Below are 24388 nucleotides of genomic sequence, written 5' to 3'. Positions count from 1 at the left end.
CATGATTTTTTTTTATCTTTTTATAAAATAATTTCTGACACTAATTTGGGCTCATGTTTCGTTTTGATTTTTGACTTCGCGAAGAGTGATGCTAATCTAAAAAATCCTTATAGTTGACTTAGTGGATATTTCCGAAATCGAAAAAAAATTTAATGCCAAAAGCCTTAGAATTCCATGAAACGTCGAGATTTAGTGTTATCTCGAAAAAAATTTTTTAAATCGACTTTCTGGGACTAAAAATATCAAAATTTCACGTCCTAGAAATTTGATTTTTCAAAAAAATATTTTTTTTAGATAACGCTAAATCTCGACGTTTCATGCAATTTTAAGATTTTTGGCATCGAAAAAAATTTTCGATTTCAGAAATTTCATGGTGCTTTTTCAAGATCGAAAATTTTCAAACTTTAACTGCTAGCCAGCACCCCTTTCCCAAGCCCGATTCAGCTCAAATTTTACATGAGGATTATTTCTCGATGTGCTCAAACTTTTGAGCACTAGCGTTTTACGAAATTAGAGGTGATCCCAATATATTGGCACCCTTATATATAAGAGCGGTAAAAATCAACGTGTTTTGTCGGTTACGTCACTTATACCATCATATCTCCAGAAGCAGAAGTCGCAATCATTTGATCTTCGAACTTGATCAATGGCTCAAAAGTAGATTTAAAACGAGCCTAAGCTTGTTAAAATCGGTTGAGCCATCTCCGAGAAACTTTCGCGGTAAAAAAATAACGCGATTTGTCGGTTACGTCACATATACCATTATATCTCCGGAACCAGAAGTCACAGCCATTTTATCTTCGATCTTGATCGATGGCTTAATAATAGCTTTCAAGCGGGCCTAGACTGGTTGAAATCGGTTAAGCCATTTCCGAGAAACTTGCGCGGTAAAAAAATAACGCGTTTTGTCAGATACGTCACATATGCCGTTGTATCTCCAGAAGCAGAAGTCGCAGTCATTTGATCTTCGAACTTGACCAATGGCTCAATAGTAGCTTTCAAACGAGCCTAAGTTTGTTAAAATCGGTTCAGCCATCTCTTAGAAAATTGAGCGGTACAAATTTCTTCGAAAAGTGCACACACACACATACACACACAGACATTATCCGATTTCGTCGAACTGAGTAGAATGGTATATAACACTATGGGTCTCCAAGGTTCTGTTCTAAAGCTGGTTTTTCCAGCAATTCTAGTACCTTTCTATAGAGAAAGGCAAAAAGCAGTATCAATAATTACCTTGCAAAATAGTTTGAAAGAAATCGTTTTATTCTAAGGAACATACAAAAAATGTTTGACTTCAACAAACAAAAGCGTTAACTTTCGGCTAAACTATTTCAATTAAAAAGTTTAAAGCGCTACAATTATTAACGTCACCTAAAATTCGTTCATTTGAACCAAATTTTTTTAATTGAATTTGCTGTGAAATTTTTTTTCAAAAATTTGTCAGGAAAGCACATATAAAATATTTGTTGTAATTTGAAAGGGGAAAAATATTGTAAGGTGCACATACCCATTTTCCTAGAAGTTTACGTTTCGTCCTTGACTCATCAGTTTGTGTTGAACTTATGTGTACGGCTAGTAAGCCGAAACTAGTTTCGTCCGAAACGTCAGTTTATTAGAGACGGGCAGTTCGTTCGCGAACGGTTCAAAATGACTAAATCTTTTGGAAGAATGAGTGACCAATAGCTCTTTTTTTAGAACGGTAGTTCATCAGTTCAATGTCGTGGACCTTCGTTTTATAGGCTCGCTCAATCTTTTTCAAAAACGGTTGACTCCGAAGAGGACGGGTCTCGGTTAGTCTTTAAACAAACTAACTAACTATGAAAAGAATGAACGAACGGCTCTCGAGAACTACTTCTTTTAATAGAACTCTGCATCACTGAACAGTTCTTTGAAATGAACTGTTTTGCTCGTTTCTACCGTTTATACATTACACTACGGTGTAATAGCAAAGTGTTTTGCAAATAGCATTAACATTACGGTCTGCCTAGCGGTTTATGTTGAGTTCAACATAAACTGCTACGCACTGATGAGTCAAAGACGAAAAGTAAACTTTAATGAAAATAGTTGTTATTTTTATCAAAATATTGATTGTAACAAGTTAATCCACTGAGAAAATTAATTATCATGTATTTTAGTTTCAAGCTGCAATATTTGCCTCATCAAACCAATTTTTTTGTCATTATTTCAATGAAACCCGCATATGATTTTTTTTTACAAGATTTTTATCGGCGTGCAACTTTCATGGCTGTTCTTGATTCGAATCGAGGCACACGGATACATATATGCTATTGTTCAGTGCTCAGCGCATAATCGACGATCAGCAGTAGTCTCTCGCAGAACGTAAGGCTATCCGATTTGCGCCTTTTACACATGATTCATGATTATTCATGAAACAAATCGATCATCGTCGCACCGATGCCGGCTCAGCACTCTTCCTTCTTGTACGCCTTCATATGGCAAACAGGAAAACGATAAGAAATTGTTGCGCGACGCATAGCTCTATAGCCGCGACCATGTTTTGTTGCACGCAACAAGTGGCTGCGGCAACTGTCAGTTTGCAAACCGCCATCATCATATTCTCTGCTGTGGCTTCAACGAAATCAGTCGTAGTTTTTTTTCGTCTGAAAAGCTTTAAATGTAGAACGTTGAAAAATTGTCAAAAACCTATGTGAAAGTGTTAACTAAAAGTGATTGATTCTAGTTTTTGTGTTTGTGATCAATTTTGTTTAGATGTTTGCGAGATTATCTGTAAAAACGTGCATTTCCGGCGAATGAAAAGAATCCATTAGTAACCCATAATTCGGGTTTCTTCTTACGAAGCAGAACATTCACCAGTGAGTATTTGGTTTAATTTCTTTATTGAACATGCTTTTTCGTAAAAAATACCATTTAAAACTCGAAATACTTGCGCAAAAAACGAGCGGTTTGAGGTTAGGCACAAAATTTACATGCTTGTTTGGTACCAGGCGTAACGACGAGCACTGCAAGAAATTAAAAACCGGTTTATTGGCACTGTTATTTTTTTATGTAGATTCCGATGGATGATGAATCATCGAAGAAGATTTGATAATGTTTCCAGGTTCCGGCCGGCATAACATTTCGGGCGTTCCTTCATAGGACACTTTTCAGCGAAACAAAGGAACAGCTCCAATGAACATTTATTTTCTTCAGCTCATATTTAAAAAACTTGCTAAGAACAAGATTCCTTTTGAGAGAAGGAAGAAGATTCTCCCACAAGCCGAAACATTAGGAACGCTAAAGAAAAAGAAGAACTTTTTTAAATGGGGTCCCTTGAAGAAGAAAGAAAATCATAGCGTAACTCGCATAAAACCATACATCTTGTTGGATGAGATCACACAGGGAACCATGAACGAAGAAATCGTTCAACACTGCCGAGAGAAAGTTTTCATAATCAACAAACAATTCAACCGTTGACGAGTAAGCATATCAACATTTTTGATCCAATTAAGTTCCCATTAGCATTCATAGACAGTGTTCGAACATTCGGCAACGGCACTGTTGAGGAGATACAAAGAAACGATGAATTCATATCCCTATCCACCTAACAACGAAGTCGAGAGGTACAACGAAAATGGCAAAGGATCAAATAAAATAGCAGGTAGAGAAAACTGATGCCCAATAGACGTGTTTAGGAGTCGGCCAAGCCTTCTCGATGACGATGCTTCTACTTGACGGTCGTCTTCTTGGTTATCCCTCCACCTTGAACAGGAAAAAAAATACTCGCAGAACGATATTTTCCGATAGGTTCCAATTAGGTATCGTATAATATAGGTATGGATCATGAGGATTGTCTCAGTTTAACCGCGGTCATCAGTGAGTGAGGAATGGTCTGCTCAAACTACTTAGTAGGAAACAATTTGAGTGTTCAGAAACAATTTAAAACAAGTTAAAGAAAATGTTTTTCCCTAATGGTGATAGCAACTTTGATATGTGCACCGGTGATAGGTAAGCCATTCGATTCGCGAACCAAATAACTTGCACTGATAACAGGATTGAAGTTTCGGCAATATGAATTGCATCATCGTGTATAATGGAGTTAACCCGCCACTTACAACTTTCGTGTTCTTTTTCTTCCACTTCCAGCCAGCAGAGTTACTGCTATTTGACCGTGCGGAAATCCTTCGAGATGGTCGACTCGATGAAGACTAATCAGACCTACGTTCAGAACCAGCACTCAGTGTGAGTAGAATCCAAATGTCTTTTTATTTCTGAATATAAAACTTTCTTAAGCCAATACCGGTTTTTGAAGATACACATTTTCAAAATAAGATTTCATAACATGTCGAATTGGCTCAGCAAGTAGCAAGTAACTAGCAAGTAATTCTTGTTTCAATGAAACTAAGGTAATTTTTGGGTTCTTTTTGGTGAACAATGCCAACATTTTTTTCTACGGTCGTGCCATTCCATATTTCTTTTCAGTTGACAAATCAAATAACTAAATAAAGTTGTTCCAAAAACAGGCAAACTGAAAAAGAACGAATTTACTAAACTAATATTTTAATTTCGTCTTCAATTAATCAGTGCATAGTATATTAGAATAAGCAATTGATGCCTCGTAGCAGTTCAAGGTTTTTGAATCCGTATTTGCGCCACGATTTCTGATGTCTTGGTCGAAAATTTCGATTTTGTTGCGTAAGACATAGAAGGAACACGTCATCAGTTTTCGAGTATCCTCACTTTTTCCCACTTTTCAGTAACGAATAGTAAATCTAATTACTTTCGGTTCTGGAATACATATGTTTGCAGATTTTCATATTTAGGAATGTCCTTACGCTGAAGTTCGGAACTGAGCACGCACCCATTCCGTGCTTCTTTGTGTACTTTTAAAATAGCCATCTAAAATCGTGTTCATCAAATTGATATGCATACGTCGAGTTAAACTTTTAATTTTTTTTTCTGTAAAGTAGGGATTTCTAGAAGCAAGTTTCTTCAACAGCAGTATTTGAAACAGAATAAATCAAGAAAATTTGAATTTACTTCTAATTGGTTTTTCAAAATTTAGTAGAAATAATTGTCAATTATATGTAAATTTGTTTAGGTAATTCGACTTTATCATAAAACAAAAATGAGGTTGATTATCACCTTGGTTGGGTATTTTCCTTTGCATAGTTTAGAAAAATAGTGGACAATTTGCGAGAACAACAAGAATGCAAACTAAAAGCAACACGGTTTCGGATAAATGAGCTTAGAGATCAAATGATTAGTGAAAAATTAGAAGACTAAGGAAAGGGTTTGAAATCGTCTGATTCAAGATTACTTTTAGTAAGTTTATTTTTTCCTGTTTCAGTTTGGACACAATCTCCGGTTGTTTAAAATCCTACAGAATAATGCGTAATTTTAAGCATGTAGACTCAAATTTTTCTTTTTGGCGAAATATGAGTCACTTTTCGAGCTCAAATCGAATTTCGATTCAGACAAAAAAAAAGAATGCTTGTTTTCGCTCAACATTTCCCATCCACATAAAATCTTAGAAACAGGTCAATGATTGAACTTCATCACCAGCAGCTGCTCGCGTTGAAGCGCTATCAAACGGAGATTCGAAGGTGATAATTGGCACACGTTGCAGAATCAACAACTGATAAGAGAATTTAGCATGAGCTCGTAGCACAGTCAAATAACTATGCTTACAACAAGAGATGGAAAGCTTATAGGCGTTTGATAACGAGGATGGAAGTTAGTTCGATATTAATTGAACGGATGGTTCTGGGTTTAACTTCAATCTTTCATGTTACACAGAACAAGCTAACTTTTTACCTAGTGCTAGAAATTGTTGGTACGGTCACAATGGCCCTTACTAACGTTCTCACTACCACTTTCATTTCCGCCTGATTTCCACCGTGAGGTGATACCGATAATAAGGGCCAATGTGTCAGTTGAATTTAAAATAAATAATTTTATCGTTTGTATTTATAGCAAATTAGGATGAAGGCTTTTAAAAACATAGTAAAACATGTCTGTCTCATTTCATATTTCAAAATATTCCAACATTCTGTGAAATTTTGAATCAGAGTGAATTTATATCAGTAGTGCTCTTAATATTCTAAAATGCCGCTGATGTCATCGGTTCATTTTTTCAGTCAGAGGACACAACTTTATCTTTCCTATATGGGAATTGTGATAATGCTAGGAATAGCTCATATGAAAGATTTATTTAGGGTATGGACGGTTTAATTATTAGCAATTATTGCGTTAATATGCCAGTTGTTCGGCCTTATTCTGAATAACGACGTATTGATTATTCGATCGAATGTGGTTCGATCGAATCATAGCTACCTTTGATTTTGCTAGCGTTACTGGGAATACAAATGAAATACGAGGGAAAAAACGATACGACGTTATTCAGAATAAGGGCGGTTGTTAATATAAAACGTGGTGTGGCTTTATTGGCACTCCAAATGAAGATTTTGTCACAGAAAGCCACTTTGCCTACTTTTTTTTTCAAATCGTTTTAAGACCACCTTTTGAAAAAGATTTTTTTCGAAATAGTCAAGTGTTAAACAAAACTTGAGATAAATCCAAATTGATCTTTTCAATCCATCTAGTGGTGTAATGATGCCTTTCGCATATTACTTATATTTTCAAAAACATGACTAGAAGATTCCGCCAAGAATTTACAAGGTAGAGAAGTTGGACACAAGCAGACCATACCGGGATCGATCGATTGCTTTTAAATGTACAAACGTGTTTCGACCATAAATATTACTGTGGAATTCGTAAAAACGACACTGTTCATTAAATAGAACCAAGAAAATTTGTTCGAACGTAATTTAAAAAAATCTACAAATTCCATTCACCCTATAGTTCCGAAACCGGAAGTAGTATCTACAACGAATTCAGGAAATCCGCCTGTCTTTTCCTTTGAATCTATAACTTTATGAAAATCGCTTTTGTCATCTTGAAGAAAAGTAGTGACAAGTGCAGTTTTGAACCATTATTTCCAATATTCCTGAAACCGGATTTCTAGGACCGGAACAGACGAAGTTAGTGCATATGGCAAGCAACGATTTGTGAAAATCGGCCAGTAAGTAGTTCGAAATTGAAACACAAAATTCAAATACACTAATCACCTTGTGTTTCCGGAACCGGAAGTTGGATGAATTTGATATTCTAAAATTTCCCATATCATCTTAAGACCTTTTATTCATTTTGCTCACCTGGGTGCATTTTAAAAATTTTACAAAATTACTCTAGAATTGTTTTCTTAATAACTTTTTCCCTGTTTGAGTATTTTCTCTAATTCTTTCACGAAACGAATGGAAAAGGATGTAAGATTGTTGTTAATACCACTTTTATTACAAAACCATTGGTTAAATAGTGAAAAAGTAGATTCAAACACGAAACATCAAAATCAACCGAATCTTTAAATAGACCCTGTTGCCCGATTGCTAGCTTCAGTCTATGATAATCCGTGAACGGAGACACATCGAATGCGTAGGTCTCAATCTACGCCAAAACAGTGGAACTAGAGCCGGTATTACTCAACTGGTGTTTCAGTCAATGTTGAATATGAGGCTCCGTTCCTCAAACCTAAACGCAGAAAAACAACAAATAGCTTTTCTGTGAGCATATCTGCTGTTGGACATTCGCAGTGTGAATTTTACTTCAAACAAAAGTGATGGCATCATTCAGCTTCTGGTCGTTTGCATTGGAGGAAAACAAAACGAAAAGTGGATAACAATGGAGAACATCATACAATAGCAGCCGTTCTAATGGCTCTAAATGTTATCTAAAGAACTGTTAACAGATCGGCTGAAAAGTTCGTATCGTTTCTATGAGAGGGCGCCACTAGAATTAAATCCATACCATTTTCAGTTAGTACCAACCTTCAAAAGATACGTGTATAAATTTGACAGCTGTCTGATTATTAGTTTGTGAGATATTGCATTTTGAGTGAAGCTACTTTTGTTATTGTGAAAAAAATGGAAAAAAAGGAATTTCGTGTGTTGATGAAACACTACTTCTTGATGAAAAAAAGTGCCGCCGATACCAAAAAATGGCTTGATGAGTGTTATCCAGACTCTGCACCGGGCGAAGCAACAATTCGTAAGTGGTTTGCAAAATTTCGTACTGGTCATATGAGCACCGAAGGCGATGAACGCAGTGGACGTCCAAAAGAGGCTGTTACCGATGAAAACGTGAAAAAAATCCACAAAATGATTTTCAATGACCGTAAAGTGAAGTTGATCGAGATAGCTGACACCCTAAAGATATCAAAGGAACGTGTTGGACATATTATTCACGAATATTTAGATATGAGAAAGCTTTGTGCAAAATGGGTGCCGCGTGAGCTCACAATCGATTAAAAACAACAATGAATTGATGATTCTGAGCAGTGTTTGGAGCTGTTATATCGAAATAAAACCTATTTTTTTCGTCGATATATAACAATGGACGAAATATGGCTCCATCACTTCACTCCGGAGTCCAATCGACAGTCAGCTGAGTGGACTGCACGCGATGAACCGAACCCAAAGCGTGGAAAGACTCAACAATCGGCCGGTAAGGCTATGGCGTCTGTATTTTGGGATTCGCATGGTATAATTTTCATCGACTACCTTGAAAAGGGAAAAACCATCAACAGTGACTATTATATAGCGTTATTAGAGCGTTTGAAGAACGAAAATTTCTAAAAAAACGGCCTCATTTGAAGAAGAAAAAAGTTTTGTTTCATCAAGACAATGCACCGTGTCACAAGTCGATGAAAACCATGCTGAAATTGAACGAATTGGGCTTCGAATTGCTCCCTCATCCACCGTATTCTCCAGATTTGGCCCTCAGTAACTTTTTCCTGTTCTCAGACCTCAAGAGAATGCTCGCTGGTAAAAAATTTAGAAGCAATGAAGAGGTAATCGCTGAAACTGAGGCCTATTTTGAGGCAAAGGACAAATCGTACTACAAAAATGGTATCGAAAAGTTGGAAGATCGCTATAATCGCTGTATCGCCTCTGATGGCAATTATGTTGAATAATAAAATCGAATTTTGGCAAAAAAAAGTGTGTTTCTATTAAACGATACGAACTTTTCAGCCGAACTGTTACTTTGCAAATCAAAGGTAAAAATCATCAGATTAGAGCAAATCGAAAATAATTTGAATGGTTGTGCACTTTTCACTGGGCGAAACGAATGCAAATAAAGCCAGCATACGGTTTATCAATATCGTAGAAAATACCACCTTCTGAAAGCCTGAAATGAATTATTAATGAAATTACATCATCCAGCTGCTGGTCGTTTGCGTGCGAGTAACAGAAAAAAAATCCATCAAATCGGCATGAAATGAAAAATGATAATTAACCTTAAAATTCTGTACGCTGTTATTTTTGTAGCCGTTAGAACCACTCTTTTGAACTTTTGATTTATTATGTTTATTGTTTTCTCCGTTCGCAGTTCTCATCAAAGTATGAACACAACGGAGAGAGTACATATACAAATCGACAGTTCTAAGGGTTGTGATAGTGTTCTAACCCGCAATTACGGTCAAATCAATTAGTAAGCCATTTCCAGTGTCTCTGCATGGAATTCAGCAAAGAGTCCATTGGATTTCCTCATATACATTAATTTGGTGTTATAACATCGATTTTCAATCAGAATAAGTATCGTCAATAATAAGTTAGATGTCGTATGTCTAACTTCATGGGTGCCACGATTCGGTGCGGAAATTGAGCGCTGTAGAGAAGCATGTGGCAGATTTACTTTGTGCGCCGTTCGCCAAGCGAGAGGTAACCGATTTGTAACCTTCGGTTCTTTTCAGAATCCAAAGCATTTTACAAAGATCTAATAAGATTTCACTATAAAATGGATAAGTGGTCTGCCCCTTGTCGACGTCAATCTCGCGGTTATGTCCTTAACACTATGTTCACACTATGAGTTAAAACAAGTTTTAACTCTGATTTCATGTTTTAAGCGAAATAACATGTTTTACTTTTGCGTTATTTCATATTCACATCAAAACATGTTTTCCCGAAATAACATGATATAATTGTCAGTAAAGCACAACCCTGCTAGCATTGTCCTTCACTTTTCGACTATGTCAATTGACAAGCTGTTTAACAACGACAGTTTTGCATCAAAGTAGCCATGTAATCATAATAAAACAAAACTGAAAACTGGTACCAACGTTGCCAGGTATACCGATTTCTCGGTATTTATGCAGGTTTTTGACCTCTATACCACAATACAGATATGTACTCCCAAAATACCGATAATTCACGGATCACACAGATAAGTACCGATTTTGGTTTTTAGCATGAATAGACATGAGAAAAGTTTGTCGTGGGACCTTTTTTTTGCTCACCTCTTGGTGACATTTTCTACTACTTATGTAGAAGAGATTCTGATACCAATATAATACAGATAGATGTTTGCGCCGAATACAGATTTTTGGAAAAATGACCTGGCAACGCAGATAGCTACAACCATTTTTCTTAGTGTGAACAGTGCGGTTTTAACTTTATATTACTATCGTTAGATCATGTTATTTTCGGCCGGTGTGAACATAGTATAGCATTACCTACTACAAGTTTTTTTTAATTTGATAACTAAATCTGAGTCGCTGGGGGCTAAATCTGGGTGAATATGGTGGATGCGGTAGCAATTCGAATTTAAATGCACGGAACTCAGCCTTTGTAACGAAACGCGGCACCCTTTTTTTGCAAATATTTGTTTTATATTCAAGTTCAAAATTGCGAACACGAATCATTTTTAGAGTTTTCATAACGATGAAACAAACTTTTGAAACAATTTTCACAACAACAACAGTCTAATTTAGACGACCAGAGCATGGTGATTTACTTGACCCAGCTTAGATAATGCTTATCGTGCGATTTCTTGTTTGAACAATAATTTTGACGTAGGACTATGTCTTTGTTTTTTTTTATAAATATCCAAAATGTAGAAATAAAATGTACAAACAGTAGTTAGGTTATCTACATCTACATCTACAACTCAACCAATTTTATATAAATTTTCGATATCATTACACCTACTGTTCAGAAATATTTCTACGCATCGATTCGAATAGCTGAGTATATAGCTTTAAATAATTGTGTTCAAGGATGTCCCTACTTTTTACAGTAAAATTACTTGAACGTTTGGAGCCACTCTTAAAAAAGTGGTCTTTGTTATTTCGACTTCTGCACAGAACCCTTAAATTGACGATTGCTTTATTTTGTACATTGTAGAACACAAAACCTAATAAATTATTTACTCATGTCATTTCAGAGATGATTGCGATGCTGTAGTATTGTCGCAGATTCCGGTAAGTATCCAAATTTTTTTTCTATTTAATATTAAGTAATTGCTTCGATTAACGACCAGTAGAAGATCGAATCGAGTATTGCAAAGCCTTGGTATTACATTCCTGTAGTGGAATTTGACCTTCAGTTTCAACAGACTTCGCAGCCGATTAAGAATGTACAGAACCATTGCATGGCTGGTGCTACGATCCTACCAGAGATCGAGTATTGACTCTTATCAAATTACTCCCTATGGCACTGCAATTTTATTTTCTGATCAAGCTCCGTTCTGTACAAAAACAAAAGCCTAAATGAATCGTGCCAGCCATCACGTACTAGCTGTGGTAGTAGTTCCGAACTGTTTCCCCTCTCCAGCTCTGGTCCAACTGGTGCTTACACAAGCAGAAATCTGTCAACAAAATTTATACGCTGTCAGGCGGTTGCTAAAAATTTGTAAAGCAGTTACCAAGCAGTACACTGGAACCGTAAAACGAAGTTCGGCAGTTTCGGTTCCAGCTCAGTTTGAATTCGTGATTAGCACTCGTTATTCGACAAAACCGAGACAATTAGCAGATTGTATCAGCTAACATCATTCCGGTGCGAACCAGATTCGCTGGTGTAGTGGAAGCAGTCCAATTACATTTGCACATTGCAGACGCGCGTGATTTGGCAACAACAGCTGGCGGATGGTTAATTTTCGGGGGTTATTTTCCACTCTTTGCAGACCAGCGAATTGATGATGGATTTGGACGGGGAAATATTTCAGAAATATCAGGAGGTACTGAAGTTGGAATCACTTCCGGATATGATCCAGGACAACCAACCGACGCAACCTGTAAATCCGATGATGCCCCCAGTTGTTCTGGATCATATGAACAAAACGCCAACACTGGAAGAGTACCACGATCCGGTATTCAATTTCCATGTGGATCTGAACGGCGAAACCAGTGGCAGATCCAGTTGGATGTTTTCGTCCTCGCTGAACAAAGTCTTCGTGAAAATGGGTCAGACATGCACGTTCAATGTTTCCTATCAGTCGCTTAGCTATCAGGAGTTGCAACTGCGGGCGATGTTGGTCTGCTCTGCTCCGGAAGACATGCATCATCCGGTGTTTCGATGCAACGACCACCGCGGTAGTCATCCGAGTGAGTAATCTTGTCGTGCATAGGACACTGAAATTATTACTGAGTTACTGTTACTGATAAATATTTGCTTTCCACACTCTTCAGAAGTTCCCGAGGATGTCGAGGTACACGTGATGCGCTGTTTCAACCCATCGGCGCAATATGTTGGTAATGCGGACGGGATAGCCTTCAAGGACCGCCTGGCGGTGATTATTCCCTTGGGCACCACTGCCCAGGATCAGGCATCACTGAATGTTTCGCTTGAGTTCGTATGTCAAAATTCGTGTAAAATTATCAACCGGCGGGCCACGGCAATCATTTTCACACTGGAGGACAGAAGCGGTCAGATTCTAGGGAAGAAATCGCTGTACCTCAAGGTGTGCAGTTGTCCCAAGCGCGACAAACAGAAGGAGGAAGAAGGTTTGGCATCTACCAAACGCAAGAGCGGTAAGTTTGATCAGCAACAGCTTTTTTTTCGTTATCAGGTAGGTTGCAATTTGACTTTCTCTTCGTACAGATGAACAACTCCGAGCACCGGCGGGCAAAAAAGTGGCCAAAGTTTCTGCCGCACATCGTCATCCCTCGGGTCAGCAGCTGCAACAGCAAACACAGCGTCAATCGTCGCCACCACTGCCCGGCAAGTTGGCTGCCTACATCAAAAAGGAACAATCGCCCGATTCTTCCCCATCATCCGTTTCACACTATCACCAGCGGCGAGCTCGCTCGCTTACTCCCTACAACAGTCAGGAACTGGTCGAGCAGACGGCTACCACCATCAGCATTCCGCTGCCGAGTGTGCCGGCGGCTGTCAAAGTGGCCGAATATGCTTTTCAGGTGGTCGCCGGTGATCTGGTTCGCTGCGTCGACGATGACCAGCGGAAGCATCTGGCCGCCTTTCTGACGCAAATTCGACGGCTGCAGAGTAAGTACGAGCAGTATCTGATGCCTTAGAGAAAAAAATGCCCTTCCGGTGTCGAACAAGGTGGCACCCGATCAGGAACTTGTTGGATGCATTGAAGCATTTTCTTCTGTTCGTTTTCACAGCAACAACAATGAAGAAACGAATCCTCTCATTTATTTTTTTATTTGATTTTTTGCCACAAAATGCACCCATCGATAAAACTGATGTATAGTTCCAATTTGTTCCGTAAAATAAACACTGTAAAAATTGGTATTTGGAGCGTTAGGTTTTACAAAACAAAGGTAAATATAGAGATGTCGGCAACCAACCAGAGAGTATAGCCTTGTGCCAGATGGTTTTTGAAGGGAAAGGCTAGATTCTAGCGAAACACCTCAGGAGCACATCTTCGGGTCAATAATTGTATCTGTGACATAGTAGGTTATATTGTCCTGTTATGAACTATGTTTCCGTTCGCTTAACAACACTGAAGGTGTTCCCAACAAAAACCGCAAGTGTGTGCCATTCATCTTTGTATGTTGCTATCCTCTATACTTCACATTCTATGTTTTCATATTTTCATGTAGAGCCTCCACGTCCCGCGCGCTCAATGCTTTTATTTTTACTTCAAGTTTATTCTCTCCTGGGACTCAATAATGAAGAGTTCTCGAATTACGAACGAAACAGTCTACACACTGTAATAAAATGTACATCAATGTAAACAAGTAAACTAAGATAACGGTATGGAATGTGAGAAGTTATTCTAAAATTATTAATCCATTTTAGAAGGTTAGAAAATAATATAATCTCCTAATAAGTTTTCAGCATTCGTCGGCGTTAAAAGACCTGTTCTTTAAAAAAAAAAGATATGTTCTAAGTGCTTTTCCGATAGAAGCCTTAACGTACTCTGTGTTATCAGGTGATCACGAACGAACAATTTCAATAGAAACAAGAAACGAACAGTTTATGCTTCCTTTGTTGTTTGTTTCTGCTTCAAATAGTGTCAAACGAACGCTTTTGACAGAATATACCCCAGTTCACTGACCAGGGCAAACTTGAAACGGAACCCAAAGTTCATGTTCTAACCACTTTGAACATCGGTGCTTGATTTGAAATTGAGATCAAACAAAAGGTTTGACAAGCAGTCGAGTTTAAAGATTGTTATTTCAATTGCAAGCAAAAACAGCAATTCAAATACAAACGGACGGCTCTGTTGAGGTTTCCTGCAATGGAACCTCCTGTATACGACTGGCTGGTACCAAAGTGATCGTAGCACTAGTTTCAAACAACAGCAAAGTCTGTCGAAACAATCTCCAAGATCTTGCCAAAGAGTGGATAATCAACAACCATGTCGAGAGAGAACTGACGGGGCTGAGTTTGATCTACAAATGACCAACTAGACAGAAGGCTTTCTAGGCATAGCCCGAATGATAGTAGCGGCATACCGTAAGTAATCAGAACCGTGATAACCTTTTCTTCACTTTCAGAAATGCAGTCAACGTATGAATTGTTGCTCCGTTTTGAAGAAACAGTCATAAATCTATTCGATCGTCTAAAATTCTATTTGAATTGCTGACGCTAATACAAATAACACATGTTATTGTATTGTGACTTGTTGACGATTCTGGTAGCAATACTAAATTCAAGGAAATGATACTCATTTCTCACTGTCTAATAATTCGATTTATCTTAACCGCTAAACAAGCTCATATTCAAATCTTATGATTTCCTGTTTCCTCGGGTGTCGTAGCTCATTGGCATGGCATCCTGCAGCCTGACTGTCATACGTATATATAGTTTTCTGTGGAGTTTCCTGTTTAAGGGTAACGAATTGTGGGATTGATCAGAAGTATTCATAAAATAGATCCCTCAACGAGACGAGGTGAAGTATTACTTACGGTTATCTTCCTCGGAATCTTCCATTTCGAACGAAAAGTCATTCTCTCTAAGACTCGAAAGGACTCGAGATCGCTCCAGATACTTAGACGTAGCGTATCACAGTGTACATCTTTGATTTAGTCGATCGCATAAATGTATCCGCATTGATTTATAATCTGATTTGGGAGAACATCTTAACGGCAGTGTGCAGCAATATGATGGTTCTGTAGTTCCAACCGTTCAGCCTTTCTGCTCTCTGCCACCAGATTTAGCTTCAGAAATTTCTTTACGTTCTTCCAACATCAAACATGCTCCAGACAACGAAGTCCATAGGGTTCAGGCTGGTACTCATTCGCTTCTGCGCATTTGCTCCTCGTGTTGGCTCAGACATTTTCTATCTGGTTTGCGTCGGTTTATTGGGAGGGTCAATCCAAGGAGGTGATTTCACTTACCTGCTTACAGGTGCATCAGCGACACCTTCGATGCTTCGAATCGCTATTCTATTGATGGACCCAATTTCAGTTATCAAGTCGTAACATGAGAGCCTCAAAATCTCCGCACCTCCAACGAAATCGGTACTGTTTCCCAACCAGGCATGTATCGCTCGAACCCATACCTGAAATGTTTCTTCAGTCATTTTCAACCAATCCCGTTTCTCTGCCCAGCTCGGGTGTTTTTCCATATGGGTTACAATAATTAGAGTACTGTACATTGCTTCACTCGTCTTCGCTGTTGCAGTTTTAAGCGTTTGTGTGGGGGTTCCTTATCTTTTTGTTCTTCAAAGCATTGAGTTCGTTTTTAAATTGGGGGAACTGGGGAATAAATTCTTCCATACTCATATTTCTGTGGAAACTATTGCTGTTTCCTGTGACATAGGTTTTTAATAATCTCCTCGCAATTGGCCATCATCCTTATGCACTGATGTTTTGTACTTTTTTACCATCGTGATCCACATAACATTGTCGTTAGCGAATTCAGTTGCTTTCAGTTCCGGATGAAATTTAATGTTTGATAAGTTATTGTTCTTGTTAAGCTGAAGCAAATGTACCCTTTTTAGACCGCGATTTATATACTCCTCAACCAACGTCAATTTGTTAGATTTGCTAGTTTCAATATTATCTTATTGTTCACAGCGCTTTACTCTTTGTTTCTGGTGTCCCAATCGTAAGCAGTTTTTATTAGAGCTGAAATAGTACACAATAACTTTCATCTGTTGGTGCTCGTTTCTATAGTAGTTTTGGTTTCCAAAGAGAGGCGATGGAGTGTAATTACCTTGATTTATCATATTTCAGACTCTCTATAGCCAAACTTCACAGATTTTATATATACCCTCAAGTCTCTTTTTATGCGAATTTTCAAATGTATGCGGTGTTTTTATGTGAATTATCAAGCTTTTGCAGTTTCTTTTTATGTAAACTTAAGCATTTTTATTCGAATTTCCAAAATTTTGCGGTTATGTTTTTATCAAACTTTCAAAGTTGAGCGGTTTTTATGCGAATTTCCATGATTTTGCAGTTGTTTTAATGCAAATTTTCAGAGTTATGCGGTTTTTTATGTGAATTTTTAAATGTTTTGCAGTTTTTTATACAAATTTTCAAAGTTATGCGGTTTTTTATGCAAATTTCTAAACTTTTGCGATTATTTTTTATCAAACTTTCAAAGTTATGCAGTTTTTTATGCGGATTTTCAAAGTTAAGGTGTTTTTTTATACGAATTGCTAAACTTTTGCGATTATTTTTGGATCAAACTTTCAAAGTTATGCAGTTTTTCATGCCAATTTTCGAAGTTATGCGGTTTTTTATACGAATTTCCAAAATTTGGCTGTTTTTATACGAATTTTTCAAGTTATGCGGTTTTTATGTGAATTTATGAAATTATGCGGTTTTTTATGCGAAATTTAAAAATTTTGCGGTTAGTTTTAACCAAACTTTCAAACCTAAGCGATTTTTTGCGCGAATTTCCAAACGCTTTTTATTCAAATTTTTAGAATTATGCAGCTTTTGTCATGCGTGTTTAAAAGTTATGCGTTTTTTATGTGATTTTAAGGTGCGAAGTAACTTCCGCATAAAAAGACTTGAGTGTATAGAAGAAACACTGAGAATTCGACTAAATTGTCATGTAAATGATATGTTGGTTTCGACTTATAGGGTAGTAGGGAAGCGAGTGACGTTGGCATTGATACGCTCTTTTGTTGAAGCTAAAATTGCTCTTTTGTTGAAGTGCGGTCGTTTACAAATGACACAGTAGAAAAACGAAGATAAGGCTGTCGAATTTTTATACAGGGTGATTTTTTAAGAGCTTGAGAACTTTTTTAAACAATAAAACGCATAAAATTTGCAAAATCTCATCGGTTCTTTATTTTAAACGTTAGATTGGTACATGACATTTACTTTTTGAAGATAATTTCATTTAAATGTTGACCGCGGCTGCGTCTTAGGTGGTCCATTCGGAAAGTCCAATTTTGGGCAACTTTTTCGAGCATTTCGGCCGGAATAGCCCGAATTTCTTCGGAAATGTTGTCTTCCAAAGCTGGAATAGTTACTGGCTTATTTCTGTAGACTTTAGACTTGACGTAGCCCCACAAAAAATAGTCTAAAGGCGTCAAATCGCATGATCTTGGTGGCCAACTTACCGGTCCATTTCTTGAGATGAATTGTTCTCCGAAGTTTTCCCTCAAAATGGCCATAGAATCGCGAGCTGTGTGGCATGTAGCGCCATCTTGTTGAAACCACATGTCAACCAAGTTCAGTTCTTCCATTTTTGGCAACAAAAAGTTTGTTAGCATCGAACGATAGCGATCGCCATTCACTGTAACGTTGCGTCCAACAGCATCTTTGAAAAAATACGGTCCAATGATTCCACCAGCGTACAAACCACACCAAACAGTGCATTTTTCGGGATGCATGGGCAGTTCTTGAACGGCTTCTGGTTGCTCTTCACTCCAAATGCGGCAATTTTGCTTATTTACGTAGCCATTCAACCAGAAATGAGCCTCATCGCTGAACAAAATTTGTCGATAAAAAAGCGGACTTTCCGAATGGACCACCTAAGACGCAGCCGCGGTCAACATTTAAATGAAATTATCTTCAAAAAGTAAATGTCATGTACCAATCTAACGTTTAAAATAAAGAACCGATGAGAGTTTGCAAATTTTATGCGTTTTATTGTTTAAAAAAGTTCTCAAGCTCTTAAAAAATCACCCTGTATTTCCATTGAAAATTCGTGACCATTTTTAGCCCTGGTTATCTATCGACTTAGTCGAACGAACGTTATTCGTGTTTATACATAAATTTTTGTCTCAGGTGTAAGCATTTTGCATGCATGAATTACCATTGTTTGCAAGCTCGAATACAAAAGCCCATATACGTTAAGAGCTCATATACGTTACCATTTCACGGAAAGCATAAGAGTTCACAAAATATTGGTCGTTCTCAGTTGATACCTTGTTCCGGCTCTCTGGTTCGATTATAGGCTTATAAATTATACCTCCCGGTCTATCCTAGTGTCGCCAACGACGCCCGCCGTAGACGGCTCTCGTTTGTCCATTCCAGTTGAACACTGAATGGTTGTTTCTCTCCATCAGGTCTTGTCATGTCTAGACCGTATACGTTTATGTTGCTGTAGTTGATGAAATGGTCTTTTATCTTCAGTATGTAAAAATCCCGTTACTGATTGGTTGCCATTCAAGCTCTATGAGATTCGTCTCCACTGGTAGAAGATAGCTATTCGATTTCCGCGCAGTATTCGGTCGAACCAGAGAAAGCCAAGTTTCCTATAGTAGCCCATCTGTCGTCAAGATCGTTTCCGAATGTTTCGAATCGTATATCGCCTAATGTTAGTACTTCTATGCATCTTGCCGGTATCATCGAAAAGGCGTCAAATATGTATCTTTAGATGTTAGTTAGAGCTTCCTTCCAATATAGTCAACATAATAGAAATCTGTCGAAAAGAGTGCGTGTGTGTATTTGTGTGAGAATGCGTGTACTATGAGTGTACTATAAGTAGAAGTGTATGTGAGAAGATGAAAATAACTGAAAGTGAAATAAGTACATTTTTTAAATTTTATTTTAAGTGATATCAAATTTTTGAAGACAATTAAATCAAACACTGAAACCTTAGGTTGCATAGACTGCCGTAAAGTTAAGACCAGATTCAATTTCTGATTCCTGACTTTAAATTCTATGCGGGTCACGATACCACCACTTACAGACACCAAATCAAAATCGAAAAATTGATAACCGATATTGTGTGTAAAAGTTGCTGAAAAACTCGCAAACTGTAAACTAACTGACAAAAAAATGGGGGCGGGCCTAGCGTAATCGGTAAGACGGTCGCCTTTTACGCCGCCTATCTGGGTTCGATTCCCAACCCCACACCGATGGCCGGCCAGGAAGGTTAAAACTTCTACAATAAAATCAAGAGAAAAAAAAGCATCCGAAGTATGCTTTGGTTCCGTTGTAGAAGATATTTTCTTCTGACAAATGTATTTTTTTTTAGACAATCAGAGCCTAATCTCAGTGTGGTTGTAGAAGCTGTTATACCTATAATTGTCCCATCTGCATGCAAATTCCATAGGACTGTGGACAAACTGATAGCGATAGTAAAATTAGTGTAGGTTCCAAAATGGACTAAGGTTGTATGTTGCATTCATATTGCATTACATAATACATCATACGACCTGTACTTCGCAAATATGAGATAAGTACTATTTCACCGTTAGGTGGTCAAACATAGGCGGAAAATAATGTCTTAATTGAAAGAATTACGACTTACCTGGAAAAGTATGTAGAATAATAAGTAACTCAATTTTGAAATTTATGTTTATTTGATTTTGCTGCATTCTATCGCCATTAGACGAAATGGCATTGACGTTTTTCTCAACTATTATTACCACAGTTGACTCACACGCCTTGGTTTCTAGCTCCCGGCTTTTTCTTTCCACGTTTTTTCTTGTGATCTGTCATTTACCAACAGATGCAACGGCGTAGGGTTTTTTGTTTCTAGCCAGACATTCATCAGCCTGCTGTGATTGATTCACTGCACGTCGGAAATATTGCATATGCATATGTTTATGTTACACAAGGGGTGACTCGGTGCAAAAACGACCCAACTGCAGAAAGCGTAATTGCCGGATGTTGATGTTGAAGAAGTAATGAATTCATTTCAAATTAAACCGTTTCTTTTGTTCATTTTTAGGAAATTGTAACCGATCGTTTCATTTTTAATTTGGAACTGGTGATTTTAGTCACGTTGTTTTGTTTTTTTTTGTTGATTTACAAGTTTTAGGAGGCGAGAGAAGTGTTGTGAAATTTGATGTCCACATGTGATATTTTTTATTTTCGACAAACATTGAATGTAATTATGATTAAAGGGTTATATATGTTGTGAATTGGAAACAAATATTATTATCTATATATAAATAGTTATTTTTAACAATGTTATTATTTTTTCTAAGCATAGAACAAAATATCGAATAATACGTATTTGACTACTTTTGTAAAAAATCCAGTAAAATATGAACAATTCTTCAAACTGTGCCCAATAATGCCTTTTACTATATATAAGCTGAGGAGAATACTATTTAAGATTTGATGAATCAGCAGAATACATACATAGATAAGAAAGGCAAGGCAATGTAATGAAAAATGTACGGTGTTACTTCGTTTGACTATGAAGTTTTATAACAACAAAAAAGAAACAAGAATGGCAATTCGTTCGATATAAAACATGATTCTAGAGGTTTCTGAATTATTTTCCAAACAGGAAAGAAAGGTTTAAAACAAAAATGGAAGTCCTTCATTCACGCTTTTAAATATTTACAGACATTTAGATTGTATCGGAACGGTTTACGAAAAAGAAATTGAATCGATTAAGAGGAAATCATGTTGAAAGCACAGCGTGCGGAGGTTTATTATTCTTTTGAGTGAAGATGATTTGTTGTAATCGTTAGTAACTACAGTTATAGTTGTCAAAATTTTCTAGAATTTTGAAGAAGTGTTCTTGAAAAGATGCACTTTGTGGAAAATATGCGATTGATTTTTGACGCTCCGCACAACATATATAACACCTCCGGAATATGAAAGCCTGCAATGAAAATAGTTGTTTGTAGTTGGGCAGTTTTTGAGCTGAGTACCACCATCCAAATGTATCCAATAGTTTCGCGTGAGAATCGATAGTAACTGAATAAAGACAAACAAACAAAAAATGAGCCAATCACAGCTCAAATTTCTATGATGCTGGGTAATTAATACAACAAGCATTGATAAAGTAGCAAGTAAAAACCAAATCTGAGCTGAAAAGTGTAATTCTTTTATCTTGTCCCTTGAATTACTATGGTCAAAATATATAAAACATTTCAGTAGCTAAAACAAAACTGGTGCTTTTAATAAATAACCAACTACATCCGAATGCCCGCCGCGTCTCCCCCGAAACCACTCCTGACACTAAGCGCCAACTTTGTCTACTTCCAGGACGCCTCAACATGCGCCGTACTGTGCACGCCAACAGCTCGACGGACTCGGAGTAGCGAAGTCTGATGTTGCCCGACATTAAACTACATTCTCTACCTACAAAAAAATAGATAATAGACTAACACAAATTATGTTAAGATTCCTGGGTGGGGCCGCTTTGTTGCCCACCCTATTTTTTACTAACATTCGGTTAATCGTAAAAAACCATCGTGTAGATGTTGAACGTTTCGCGAACATATGTATGCTACAAAATATAATAGTAGGAAACAGTACTATAAACCTCATTTATGTTAGGTTAGGAAAGCAACAGGATTTGATAAGATGTCGTTTATTTTATCCTGGTTTAAAAAAGCAAAAGAAGATTTTAGGCCCACGCAGGTTTTCACGACAGCTCGGGAGAGCTTAATCCTATCTTTTCTTCAGTTCCAGTGTCTTCCTAATAACGTTTGGCTGTCGATTCCAATATTATTATTGTTAATTAGCGTCTGTTAGCTGACTGCTGCATATCTGAATCAGTTTTTTTTTCTGTCGAATCATATTGAACCAGTAGTATCAGGTTGTCTTTATTTGTTGAAACGTTTTATTTTCCTTCCCCATCATGTGCCAATAAATGTTTATCTTCCTATCAACTGTAGACTGTTTCTTCGAGATATTTTATTTTGCCTCCCGTCAGTTCGGTAGCGATTCCAGTCGCATGCGCGATTGTCGATCAGTGCAATTCTGTAACTTAAATTCGATGATTGGCGGCTGGAAGTAGAATGCTCGTCGTTAGGATTTCGTGGCACTAAGCCTTTAAATAACGTGAATCTTAAGTATTTTCCTACTCGTGAACTAGTGTTCGCACAACTAGGGTAACAGAGGTATTTTGGCCCACTTTAGGATTGATTTTATTTTGGCCCACTTTATAAAAAATATCCACAAAATATTGTAATATCTTTAAAAAGCCCCTTCCGCAATATGTAATTTAATGTGATTAGCTTCAAATTGATGCAAAATGAGTTACTTAACATCGATAAAATCCGATGAAATCGATAGTTTGTTAGGTGGGCCAAAATATATGAAGTGGCCAAAATACCTCTGTTACCCTACTGCATTTTGCGTGCAAGGCTAATAGTATGTTCACATTAGTGCTAATATCAAGTGATATACGGATATACTTGATATCCGATGATATCATGTGCGATATCACATGATATCCCATACAATTTGATATCAACGCGTATCACCATTTTGGCATGATTTCCGGGATATCATCTACGATATCATGTCGAGTTGTCAAAAATCGCAACTAGCAACACGGATAATGGCATTGAACGCACTCATTCATGAACGTCACTTCGAGAGTGATAATAAACAATCATTATAATTTCGAATTTTTCAACGAATGCTAGCGTTCGGAGACCATTAAATGCAAGACTTCAATTATTGATTGAATTGTAGAAGAGAAAAGCAATATTATTGATCTTACTCCTAATGGGAACATTCAATATGACAACTTGATTGTCAAACGATATCATTTCGATCATATGTGAACACTTCCACGTGATATGCATATCATCTCGGTATATCAAGTGATATAAGCGCTAATGTGAACATGGTATAAGGCTAAGCCGTATCCTGTCCTATAAAAAGATACGAAACGTGATTATTAAAGTGCTATGCAGTGCTTTTAGTTGTAATACTAGCTGTTAAATCTATTGTTCACTTATTTGAAAATAAGTTTAAAGAAAAAAAAACGCAACTATGGGTGTGCCTTCTTTAAAAAAATAAGCATACTTGCAAAAAAGGTTAAAAAAAACTATAAAAAAAGAACAAAAAACAAATCTCAAAACTACACGGAAAAAGTCTTGAGATAAGCAAGAAATAAAGAAAAACAAAGAGATAAAAGACAAGCAAAAAAAAACAAAAGATCGAAAAAAAATATAAAATCTCAAATGATCATTGAAAAGAAATACTAAACATCTTTGCTTTCATTCGAACGAAATGATGACAGACGTGTTGATTTCAGCAAAAGCGAAAAAACGGTTGATTGAAGCGAATCGATCCGTTGGTAACAGTTGGCCAGCCGAATTACGTTATTACGGCGAGACGGCCAGTCCGTTACGCTGCCGACCACGTCAATTCAGGTAAATACGAACGAAGTGTTAACTTAGAAACAAAACATTAAAAAAAAATATCGGAACATTTTTGGGGTTGAGGAGTTGACTGTTTTTAATATAGTTTTTTTTTCTTTTCTTTTCATTCATTTCATTCTCTAGCTGCTAAAATACCAACGGAGAGGTTGTCAGAGGGTCGAAACAATCACGACGACCGCTCCAGTTGTGAACTACCATGACCAGATAGTGTTAAAATGCGTTATAAGTGGCCCTTACACGATCATTAAAAGTGTCATTACTAAGTAATGACACTTCTGCTCAAACGCTCGTCATTACTGCATTACTGTACATCATTACTTTTTAGCATTACACGTTCATTATTAATGATGAGTATTTGTAACTACTCCAGCAATAGCAATATTTTTATTTTCGTTTAGCTGAAAATAAATTTGATTTGCCATTGAAACGTTAAGGTTAATGAAATATTAACAATTTAAATCTACACTTTGTCATTTTTTCGCGTATAGTTCTAAAGATATTCATCACTTCCACAAAAAAAATAAGAAGAAGAAATAATGTTGGTAATGATGGAAAATCCACAATTCCATCATTACTGAACTCGTAGACCTTACACGATCATTAAAAGTGCCATTCCTTTTTAGTAATG

General features: G+C 37.1%; 1 protein-coding gene across 1 annotated transcript; it reads left to right on the top strand.

The window, feature by feature from the left end:
- Positions 1-2587: 2587 nt before the first annotated feature.
- LOC131434174 (cellular tumor antigen p53-like) lies at positions 2588-23481 on the top strand. The gene is made up of 7 exons (XM_058600832.1): positions 2588-2837; positions 4108-4203; positions 11242-11278; positions 11980-12400; positions 12485-12826; positions 12897-13301; positions 21626-23481. The coding sequence occupies exons 2-7, from the start codon at positions 4151-4153 to the stop codon at positions 21679-21681; spliced, it is 1314 nt and encodes a 437-aa protein (XP_058456815.1). The 5' UTR covers positions 2588-2837; positions 4108-4150; the 3' UTR covers positions 21682-23481.
- The last annotated feature ends 907 nt before the right edge of the window (positions 23482-24388 follow it).

Source organism: Malaya genurostris, chromosome 1, assembly GCF_030247185.1.
Source record: "Malaya genurostris strain Urasoe2022 chromosome 1, Malgen_1.1, whole genome shotgun sequence".
Lineage (NCBI taxonomy): Eukaryota > Metazoa > Arthropoda > Insecta > Diptera > Culicidae > Malaya > Malaya genurostris.
The sequence above is the reverse complement of the archived record's forward strand: the minus strand, read 5'-3'. Positions and strand labels throughout refer to the sequence as shown.

What these genes read in the sequence shown, in the direction of transcription:
- LOC131434174 (XM_058600832.1), top strand. Translation starts at nt 4,151, where the DNA reads ATGGTCGACTCGATGAAGACTAATCAGACCTACGTTCAGAACCAGCAC. An exon ending in TAGTATTGTCGCAGATTCCG is followed by an intron (nt 11,279 to 11,979) that starts GTAAGTATCCAA and finishes CACTCTTTGCAG; the next exon opens with ACCAGCGAATTGATGATGGA. An exon ending in GCAAATTCGACGGCTGCAGA is followed by an intron (nt 13,302 to 21,625) that starts GTAAGTACGAGC and finishes GTCTACTTCCAG; the next exon opens with GACGCCTCAACATGCGCCGT.